This window comes from Anneissia japonica, unplaced genomic scaffold, assembly GCF_011630105.1.
Source record: "Anneissia japonica isolate Jap-2015-1 unplaced genomic scaffold, ASM1163010v1 scaffold256_len832006_cov191, whole genome shotgun sequence".
In the NCBI taxonomy this organism is placed as follows: domain Eukaryota; kingdom Metazoa; phylum Echinodermata; class Crinoidea; order Comatulida; family Comatulidae; genus Anneissia; species Anneissia japonica.
The window spans coordinates 209,100-220,515 of NW_022691310.1; the positions used below are offsets into that span (position 1 = coordinate 209,100).

The 11,416-nt window shown below is 32.3% G+C and overlaps 2 protein-coding genes across 2 annotated transcripts in view; one reads left to right on the top strand and one right to left on the bottom strand.

Moving 5' to 3' along the window:
• The window catches only part of LOC117099999, a 23,548-nt gene extending 16,041 nt beyond the window's left edge, over nt 1-7,507 (bottom strand). Inside the window, exon 1 of the mRNA XM_033239528.1 lies at nt 7,414-7,507. The gene's annotated coding sequence lies outside the window, so the exon portion shown is untranslated. The remainder of the gene's footprint in view (nt 1-7,413) is intronic.
• On the top strand, nt 495-9,778 carry LOC117100000. The gene is made up of 5 exons (XM_033239529.1): nt 495-660; nt 6,269-6,406; nt 7,129-7,278; nt 7,438-7,626; nt 8,209-9,778. The coding sequence occupies exons 1-5, from the start codon at nt 604-606 to the stop codon at nt 8,278-8,280; spliced, it is 606 nt and encodes a 201-aa protein (XP_033095420.1). The 5' UTR covers nt 495-603; the 3' UTR covers nt 8,281-9,778.
• The last annotated feature ends 1,638 nt before the right edge of the window (nt 9,779-11,416 follow it).

An 11,416-nucleotide genomic window follows, 5' to 3' on the forward strand; every position in this document is an offset into this window, starting at 1 on the left:
ATATTTGAATTGCCTGTAATCTGTATATTTAAGTAAATTTTCTTTCAGTTGAGAAAATGTTAATAATATAAGAAAACCAAATCATCTGACAATTAAATAATAATAATACATTTGTTGTGTTCTTTTGAATTTACCCTTAATAAAAGTATAAGTAATAAAACGTCTGTAGATTATTTTTTTCCAATCTGTTTGTGGTTAAAGTTATAGTCGAATATAGTGATATTATGACATCATTACATAACTCACAAGTCGGAACTTGACTGGGAAATCGTAGTACAGTACTGTAATAAATTTACACACATGCGCAATGGTTTATTGGGCTTGCATACAGCAAGAAGCGACTTGTATCGTATTTCTCAACTCAACGGGATCCCGCTTTACAGCGTGGGTGTACCAAACCGACCAATCCAAACAAAGGACTCCGATACAACAACCAATCAAAAATGCAATAGGTTATGATGCAGAGTTGCTATTAACATGCAGCTGTAAGATTACCTCTCTTACTTCCCGGTTTATCTTTGTGTGGCGAGGTGCTCAGGTTGTTGTTGGAATACGTTTTTCTTGTTTTTCCATCTTTTTTTAGCAGTAAACTTACAAAACATAATGGCAGAAGAACAACCACAACTCAAAAGAGACGGAACAATGCAGGTTACAGCTAAGGTAAGTTTCTATTTGTATAATTTTCATAAAAAAACTAACTTTGTTGATTTTTCTTAAAAGAGATTGTCGAGTTTCTTTGTTCACTCTCCTCATCATGTCCGTGTCTGTCATGTCGCCAGTGATGCGATAATGTAAAAACTAAGAGGGAATTGTCAATCTGTAAATCTTTGTCACCGTCGTTGTTACGAGCGATGTCGCATAAGAATAAGTGTACAGATTTTAAATGCTAAGCATATTCAAGACGATTTATGTTATGATGGATAATTATACAGACGCGGCTGTTTAAATACATTGGTTTAAAATGAGTTTATTGTATTTTGTATCGGATTCCTAAAATTGGTTTTACTAAACTTATCGATCCTTTTTCAAGTTATAGTTGGTCATTATTGTTTTTTGTATTACATAAATTCGGATTTATTTCGCTTTTTCTTTCATACATCACACAGGGTCAAGGAACTGCTAACGTAAAAATTCATCATGTTAATTGAATCAGACTGTACCACTTATATAGTGGGTATATAAATTTTATCACGTACAAGCTTCAAGTATTTTGTAATACAGTATTGTCTATGTTTATTGTTTAGATCTGGATATATATTATAATGGATGTGTAACTGGTAAGATTCGTTGTATGCACAACAAAATAATTGTGACAATGACATTAAAATTATTATTTATTTGATAAAGCAGAAATTAATTAGTTATGTTGGATATTCCATTAATCAGCAGGTGGTGTGAAGAAATATGACACAATGTCACTAGGCCAAATTATGATTTTATTTTGAAATAAACAAATCCAGATACATTCACATAAAGAAAAAATATTATGTATTAAAAAAGTCGATTCAATTTATCTATATTTTAATAATAATAATTTAATATAATAATGAACTTAACATATATACACATAAAAAAATGGGTTGCTAATATTTTCTCTGCCCTGAATGGAATGACAAACTAAATTTAAGTTAATTTGCATAAGTTTTTTTTAAAATCAGTTATTTTAATCTATTTCCTGCTAATAAAGATTTCCTTTAATGTTTACTGACATTTGAAATTCAAATTAAAAATGAAAGTTTTTTATTAACATCTGTTGAACCATGTTATATTAATTAGGTTAGTTGGTTTGGTAATTATGTGTACCATGTTCTCATTTCAATATGATATTCAAAAAATCTAATTAAAAATATCAATAATGCATTGGCAATATTTTCTCGATGCAATTTAATACAGTAATATAAAATATATATTTAATATTATAATTGCATGCTATAGTAATTAGAGTTATAGTACTTTATATATTTAAGTTGTTTTCCAATTATATTTTAAAGATTTATTTAAATATCCTTGATTGATTATACAACAAAGCGAAAGTTTAATTTAGTCATTTTTCTCTGATGCAATTTTCATATTTAAATTAGACAATAACCATGTGCAGTATTAGTTTGTGAATGATTACATGCATGAATGCATTAAAAATAACACAACGTTAAAGTAATACTTACTAATAGATTACTTTTCCTAAGTATTTAATTTTTTTTGTAATACAGTAATTTTACTATGGTATAACTTTAGTACTGTGTAATACAGTAATTTTACTATGGTATAACTTTAGTACTGTACCATAAGGTAGATGAATTTGTTGTTGTACTTCTATTCAACATCCAATTGATATTCAATATTTGTACAGTAGTAACCTTTGTAGCAACAAGGAGATAATATGCAGCTTCCTCCTCCTGATATAATAGAAACACCAACCAGCCTGTTGGATATGGTAATCATAAAGAGGCATTGCTTTAGTAACGAATGTAAATGGATCTAGAATTAATACACAGTAGTATAAAACCTCCCTTCTGGTAAATTATTTAAATGTGGCTTGTAGAGTAGAATACAATGGATAGGTAATAATAAAGTGATTGAAATACAGTAGATCATAAAGAATAGAAAGTGTCAATCTATTGATGGCTCTTGATTAAAATGTACTACTTAAATTGGTGGAACCATCTCAGTTAATGGAAGTCGTGTAAAGATCAATAATTTACTTCATATATTTGTTATATATTGTATATACTGTATATTGATTGAATGATTGGGGAGGACATAATCTCCTGCCCATTTTTTACAATAAAGTGGTTGCAGTTTAACATGTTATTTTTATTGTCAGAAAATATTGAAAAAGGTAAAGGAATAAATAGAAAATTGAAAACCACTTTAAAAGGAGTATTGTACGCTAATTCTTACTATACGTGTAATCATTAACAACAAAAAAAAAAGAGAAGAAAACCTATCATGCAGATATATACTGTAACTAGGCTAGACAAAAAGAAAATTAGGACAAAACAGGTAATAAGTCATACATTTCTTATCTTGATATATTTCACTTGTGTTTTGTATTACAAAAATCCTGTCCCTCTGTAGTGCTGGAAATTTGCTGGTCTAGCATAAAATTTCCTCCACACTTAAGCTGAAGTTTTCCAACAAGCCACAAGCCATGTTAGGGACTTCCCCTTTAGTGCCACACTTCCCATTTTCTTCCAAAAAAGTACATTATTAAATAGTCATCAGGTACTTTGTATATTCTTTCATATATATTAATAACAGCATATTAATTGAAAGTACCATTTGACTTGTTTATCTTGCAATTGAGAGAGAAAAACAACAAAGCGTGGAAAGATTTTGCACTAATGAGCAGTTCGACCATGACCAAATTTCTTTATGAATTCTTTGTGGTCCCATGTTTTTAAACAATGCAAGAACTGAAGGGACAAAAGCTTTTCCCTTAGTTATAACAACCTTTAAAAATGTTAGGGAATTTGAGTTTACAAAGACCTCACACACATTGGTTTTAAGGAGACAAAGACTTTGATTTTCCCTGCATAAAAATTTGTGTTTAGTTTATTAGCTTAAGGTGAGTGGGTTTTCCTGACATGAATCTGTCTTTGTAAATTATTTTAATGCTGAATGGTTTATTTCTAAAATGTTTATATTTTGTATGTTATGTATGCCAAAAAATTAACATTTTACTGTAATAAAATATACTGTACATAGTTTGGTTATTCCTCCATTCTTATAATGTATTAGTATTAGTAGCCTACATTAACATCAACATAAATACAAAGCCTGCCTGTCTGCATGTACAGCACAGGTCATTTTATGATGTCTGTGTTACCAGGCAACCACTTGTCAGTGTTCATAAATCAATCACCACAGTTGGAGAGCCAAAGAGGGTTGACACATTTGTTTCCTCAGTGACCACACAACTTATACTTTGAACTGAACTAAAAAGCCTATTAAAATAAGCAGAAACATAATTTTGTAATCTGTAGCTTAGATATCAATTATTGAATACATTACCAGGCTTTTTCATTACAAATAAAAGAAAATACTATCTAGGCCTACATGAAAAAAAATTGTTATATATTGTAAAGTGATAACTGAGTTACTTTTTGAAAGTGATTTCTATAGGTAAGCTACTGTTGAATTGTACTGTAGCTGAGTGTTTGGTCAAGAGGTAAGCTTCTCATGCTGAAGGTAGGTTCAAACCTACTAGCCAGTGTCTGGTTCAATTTGAGTCTGGTCGCTCAGCTACTTGCTCACAATCAACCCTCATATGATGACAGAAGGCAAGACAATGTATCTGCTCCATGTCAGTTGTGCTTGCACTGCAGCTTCCTGTGGGTTCTAATTGTGTACAATTTCAAATATTGATATAAACTGGACAAAAAGAAAAATTTAATTTCAATTACCCACAAGGGGTAAAATGTATGAACTTGCATACTATTCTAATGATTTTGAAAAACATAAAAGGATGCTTCATTTTATTGCTACAACATTTTTACTTTTTAATAATTGTTAACTAAAAACTCACAAAATTGTACAACCGGTGGAGTCAAACAGCAGCAGCAAGAAGTGGGGCAAGAAGATAGAATTAGGATGGAATGACATTATGCAGTTTTGAAAGGAAAAAACAACATCTTGGAATTCACATATAAAAGCATGCTTCTTTAAAAATAATGGTACCCAACATTAAAAAAACATTATCAAGTCAAATCCTCCATAAATAATTTTCACTTTACCCACTTTACCTTGTATTTCTCACTAACTTTCAGTAACTATTGTGTGCTTTAGCAATGAACATGTCATTCACTGATTTAGTTTTGCAGAATACAGTATTAAATATTCCAGTAGACTAATCCCCAAAATTGATTGGTAATTCATTTATTGTAGTTGATATATAAATGTTTGTTAGTTGTATAACTGCTATTCCATATTTTTAGGAAATAGCTTGGAAAAACCAACTTCCTTGTTTGTACAGTAAAACTAACAATAGCTTATTCTCAGAATACCTGTATAAGAGATTATCACTGCAATCAACTAGAGTACCTACCAAACTAGGCTGGTATTAAGTACTGTATAAGGCATAGATTGAAAAACAAACGTGAATCGTGAATGGAAGCAGAAGCTGTTATTATATTATCACCAAATCTTTCACTTTTGTGTTCTTTTCTTCCGTTTGGTGAATATCATTATTGTTGATTCAAAACAGCTCCCAACCATTCATTAAGAGGGATGTGCTTAGAAATCTCGACTGATTCTTCCTTCATAAAAAAAGGGGCCAGCTCAGAAATTCATACACATAAAAATGTATACTCTAATATTTAAAACAATGGCTTTTGGGACTTATTGTGACAAGTTCAAAAATTCTTCCATTGTGAATGTAAATATGAAATGCTCATGATGATTTTCTTTGTGTTCTTAATTGTTTTATATTTGAAATTTGTCTTGTGATTATGTTTCATCATATTTAATTACAAATCCACATTAATGTTAATGTCTGTAACATAGAGGGCAGTGCACATTCATTTACAGTATCCTACAGTTGATCTTTGAATGATATCAGTCAGGTTATTCACTGCCAAAATCTGCTACTGTACAATCATTTGCACTGCGACTCAGCGATTCACACTATTACAGTGAATACAGTATCCTAATTCAGTACAGATTACATATTTTATTAAATTACATTTGATAATATTTATTTATTTTGCAACAATTTATATAATTTTCTTCCTATTTATCCAAATAATGATTGGAAATTTCAGCGGAGTCCCTGCAGCCACAATGCAACGCCACTACTGAAAGAATACATTGTTGTTTATTTTGCCTAAATCTCATGTGAGGATTATTCAAGGAGTTGAACTATTTGACTCCAATTGAAATGTGTACTAGTTTTTAAACTGGGGGGGGGGTCTTTAACACCAGAAGTATAGACAGATTCAAGGGGGGAGGGGCCTGGCCGGCTCAGACGCCCAATAAATTTTTCAAAATTAAAAAAAAATAAAATTATATTCAAATTTAAGTCTAAGATCCGGCCATCTAGAGGTTCCATACAGTAATCAAATGTTTCTTACCTCAGCCCCACCATGGTTGGACTGAGGTAGTATCGACCCTCTATCTGTGAAAGTTCCTCTTTGGGCCCTCTCTATTTAAAATTCCTGGATCCGCCACTGAGAAGTAGAAACTGTATTCTCAGCTAAATGCTCATTTAACTTATCTTCACATGGATCATTTTCTTTAGATTGATTTCTGAAATTTTATTTAATTCTAGGAAGGAATTGAGTACCTCAAACGTCAGGGAAAAGAAGACCTTGTACCTGAGACAAATGCCAATGGAGACAAGACAGATAGCAGTAACGGTGACAAACCAGCGGTACCTCGGGAAGGAACAATGGAAGCCACAATCAAAGTAAGAATAAATTCATGTTTGGTCTACCTGTTAACACCTTTTTAAAAGAAAGTGCACTTTTAAGTATTCTTCAGAGAAACAGCCATTTCTCCATGAATATTTACAGTATGTTGTTAATTCCAGCTACTGTAGTCTTGCATATTGCAATGTAAATTCTGGCAGTTTTTAGTTTGATAGTTTCAATCTCACTCCTTCTTGGTTGCCATTGATACATTTACTCTTTTGATATTAAATACTGATTTGAGAACATATAATACATAAGGCTGTCTAGGCTGGAAAAGTGATGAGGGAGGGAGGCTTTATTTTAATTTTGCTAAAGCCAAATATCACCCTTGGGTTGTTTGCTGGTGCATTGATATTCAAAGTGAAACATGATTGAGATAATACAAACATCTACTGACTATTTAATTAAAAAACATAAAAAAAAAATATTCAATTTTTTTTTTTCAAAAATATTTTTGTTTGTGCCATAAAAGGCATGCGCGCAAGGGTGATAAACTATTAAAAATTTCGTTGTACAACACAGTGAGTGTCTGGCTTCATGGAACTACCATTTGATGATGACAGGCAGTTCTGCATTGATGTGGCAGGCTGCAATTCTGAGGGCCCTTCACACAGGTTTATTTTTAAGTACACTAATTAATGGATCCAGATGAATAATACAGTACTATGAAAATCTAATATACTATGAAGATTTTGCTTCTGTTTTTGCTTCACAACAGGATGGGGAAAGATTTCTTGAAAGTACTGGTGGTGAATTACCAGAAGAGGTACGAACAAGAGGTGATCAAGAGAAGATTGATAGTGAGCAAAAAGAAGAAAGCGACCTTCCACCAGTAGTCAGGGAGGGTACTATGGTAGCAACAGCTAAGGTATGATGAGTAGCTACAGTATCATACAGGGGAAAATTCATGCCCCCACCCCTATCGTCAAATTAATTCAATTAAGCTAATTCATTTGAAAAAAAAAACAACTGATTATTTACATATGGTACTGAAATGACTCACCTTCTTGCATCTTTGCTCTCTTAGGCAGGAGATGAGTTCCTTGGGGATGATAAGCCATTGGGTGAAACAAGGCAACAGAGCAAAGCAATTGCCGATGCTGAAGAAGAAGAAAATGGTGATGAAGGTGAAAACGACGAGGATAGCAATGAAGCAGATGAGGGTGATGAAACAGCAGCTTTAAAAAGGACACACACAATGGCAGAAACGTTAGAGGTTGGTTATGAATTGATACAGACTGCTTTTTTCATTTTAGAATTACTAAAAAATGAAGCTAAAGTAATCATTTTGGATTTTTGATATTTTACACATTTGCAAACTTTCTAATATTTCAGTATTTAAACAGTAACTTAATATAAGTCTAATAGCATTGGGTTACCTTTCTTTATGCTAGAAAGAAAAAACAAAGACTCATAAATTTTCAGATTTCAAATATGGTGTTTGTAGTCTCTTCAATAATTTAAGTTATGCTAGATAATAAATTGGCACAATGGTCAGACAGGCCGCTAAATGGGACGGACTGCTTACACCACCCTTGTTATAGCTTTTATGAGGCTTGGATAGTGTGGTAATGAGAACACAAAAACCAGCACGCAGAATTTGAAGGTCAGCTTTCGTAGCTCCCGGTTCACATCTTTTAATTCAAACACCCAAGGATTCTTCACATGACTCAATAAATATCTACATCGTAAGCCTCATAAATATCATGGGTCCAAATTGATTTTTTTAAAAATAAAATTTCATTTATTAATTAAAAAAAAGAAAATACTTCAATCTCAATCTATCTATCATCAACAGGAGGGTGAAGCCTTTCTAAAGAAACAGAAGACCAATGGAGATTCTGGCGAAGAAGTGAAAGAAGATTCTTGAATCCGGACTACCTGCTGCCTTACAATAAATTTCGTGAGAGGAAGCGTGTGAGAAACAGTGTGGAAAGAACAGCGAATTTAGATGCTATAATGTTCGTAGTGCTTAGGTGAATTCTTCTAGTAGTTAATTTTTGTTGTCCAGTAAATACCCCTTAGTTGGCTCAGTAAAGGTGATGTATTGTAGAGTGATCATATATTCAATGTTACTGAATGCTTTCGAAATATCAAGTTTGAAAATGATCGTTGATGTTGATGTTATCATTGTAACCATTTTGAGAAGACTAAAACAATAGTGTGTTTGTCTGCTGATGCAAGTCTTGTATGTGTGTGTTCTGATCTTTGCTGTTAGTTACAGAAAAAACTGTTTTGCCAAAGCAGTTTTGACTTGAATACCTCCATTGTACAGTGTGAAAGACAATTCAATAATATGCAGACTGTAAACATAAACAGTATTTAAATTGAAAGATACAAGACTCGCACTTTGTATGAGTTTAATACTCACCATTTGTATGTTTTCACCACTGAGTTACTGGAATTTTATACTGTGTACTGTATTTTGCATCAAGACCAATGTCAATTAAAACTTATAAGCGGTTATCAATATTTCATACCTGAACATGAATATTCATAAGTAGATATGAATAATTCAAAGAAGATATTAACTGGTTTTTATGTACAGTAATGGTAGAATGGTGTATATACAGTAATATTTTTGTTCAAAGTTAAGGTAATCTTTAACATTGTGTTGATTTCAAAGAAATGCTAAGCGAAAAATATATACAGGTACGATTACATGTTGATTGACATGGTGAATTTTGTAATTCTTTTTGCATTGCCGGGTATTTTATCAAAGACGTGACCGAATACATAATTTTGAACCTCCCAACAAAATGTGTAAATACATGTATACAATTAAGATCTTTCCAGAACTGCCAGCCGAGCACTTGTTGCTGTATTAACTGGATCGACAGCATTTTTTTACAATACAAAATTCTTATGTTGTTTATGAGAATACTTGTAGTGAAGCCATCCTGAAACATGCCATAATAGTTAACCTGTTAATGAAAAGTTTAGCAATGTTATTCTGGACTCTGGCTTCATATTCAATATTCTTGATACACCTTGAGAAATCCATTAGTAATTGTTCACTTTCATACCAATAAATGATTTATTTTATATTTTTATATTTGGCCAACTACGCAATAAAAACAAAAGGATAACAAAAGGATGCGTGTGTAGTTTTCAGAAGATATTAAATATTTTTGGATTTAATTAAACTTGGCACCCAGAAAGTTGTTTTTGCCAACTTCATGTATCAAAAAAAAAAACAAAATATATTTGTAATTTTTTCTAATTTATGATGTGTTCAAAATTACTGGAAACAATTATTAGTTTTTTCTTCTACATGTTGCCTTTTTGTATCCTGTTGATTAAAGTGTGGTTTAATTGTACATCCGGCATTTTGTGCACAATAAATTTACCAGAGTAGGAAAAACTAATCCTAGAGTAATGTATATTAATTTATGTTGTTCTTCATTAAATTATGGTCAGTTGTTAGGAAACTTTCTATGTAGACTAAGGCTGGACTTTTTTTATATCTTATTTGCATTTTATTTATATTTTATTTGCCGACTGCAAATATTGATGATTTTGAATAAAAATAAAATTTTATTTTTGGCCAATTAGTGCACCTGAGGCCACGAAAATATGGAAATTTCCGAAAAAAATTAAAGTTTACAGTCCTTGTTTGATAATGGATATTATACTGTACTGTATAGATAAATGACATGACTCATACTGAGTGGAACTATACGCCTATTTATCGATGACAGTACAGTACTAAGTATAGTATTGTACTTTGTAGGCCTAATATGTTCTAATTTACCCAGTACATCATTCGCGTTTCACTGGCCGCTCATCGTGGGTGATCTGCAATGCCAATCTTTAAAGATGATGTCACGCACATTCTGGCTCTTCATTGGGTGATGGTGACGTTATGCTATTTACTGTACCTTTTAGCAAATTGAAGTAGAAATACGGTACTGTATCTACCACAGCATTTTTATTATGCCCTCCACTGTCTTGAAATCTCCAAAGATAAGATTTCTTCCTAACTATATAAACTTGGAGCATTTAACCATATATCCTATTTTACATTCACCAATAAAATTTTATTTTTATTTTTCCTCAATCTGGATGTTTTTGGCAAAACTATATTTTAAGAAAACAAAATTTTAGTTTTACAGTATTTTTATTCCGCCCTCCTCCGATGATCTGTAAAAAAATAAGTACGCGAAACAAGGAATAAAAAAAGTTTCGCCTAAGCCTAGGTTTAAAGTTGTTAATTATGACCCATTCCCGCCATTGATTTTAAAATTAAGAAAAGTTGCCCTTTGAAAGTATCTATACAATTATAATTTGGGTCCTCATTGAAAAGTCTTTGCCTTCTCTACAAAGAGCCAGTGGGCTAACAAAAATGACTCAAAAGTTTGTGGTGAAACTTGATGGTACAGTAAAACATTAAAAAAAAACAATTTAAGAATAAGCTTGGGGCCTAGGAAGGCTAGGCCTATTATAGTATTATAGCATTTACAATTTGAAAATAATCGTCATTAAGTACTGTACTGTACAGAGTTTGAGGATGCACCTTACTTGTTCTTATCACCGTAATACTGTCCACAGGTCTGTCCAAATATCTAGAATTATTGACATACGGAAAGTGACTAATGGGGGTGAGGTAGCCTAGAGTGGAAGGGTTCGACTTTGAAGTGAGGTCCCAAACTGGTCTTTTAAAAGCCACACAAAGATGATCACATCATCACATTTAAACTTAACAAGTCCTACCTTGGTGAGCCTTAACATAGGTCTGCAGATCAGGTAGCGTGTACAGTTATAATATTAGTAAATTGTCTCTTAAAAAAACTTAAACCTATGGGTTCCTGTACACGGTGATCTCACGATACCAGCCTAAATAAAGAGTATCCAATGACGAGCGAGCCTCAAAGTTCAGCAAACATCTTATAAACACAAGAGCGTTCTCCGCAATATCCGCGTGAAAATTCTGTAATAACGCCGCAATGTACCGCGCCCTCTTGCAAAAATGAAAACTTTTGAACTTTGACTGCTTTGACCATGGC

Excerpts from the sequence above, each read along its gene's own strand:
- LOC117100000 (XM_033239529.1), top strand. The coding sequence starts at position 604 with ATGGCAGAAGAACAACCACAACTCAAAAGAGACGGAACAATGCAGGTT. Across the intron at positions 661-6,268 it reads CAATGCAGGTTACAGCTAAG|GAAGGAATTGAGTACCTCAA; the intron begins GTAAGTTTCTAT and ends ATTTAATTCTAG. Across the intron at positions 6,407-7,128 it reads CAATGGAAGCCACAATCAAA|GATGGGGAAAGATTTCTTGA; the intron begins GTAAGAATAAAT and ends GCTTCACAACAG.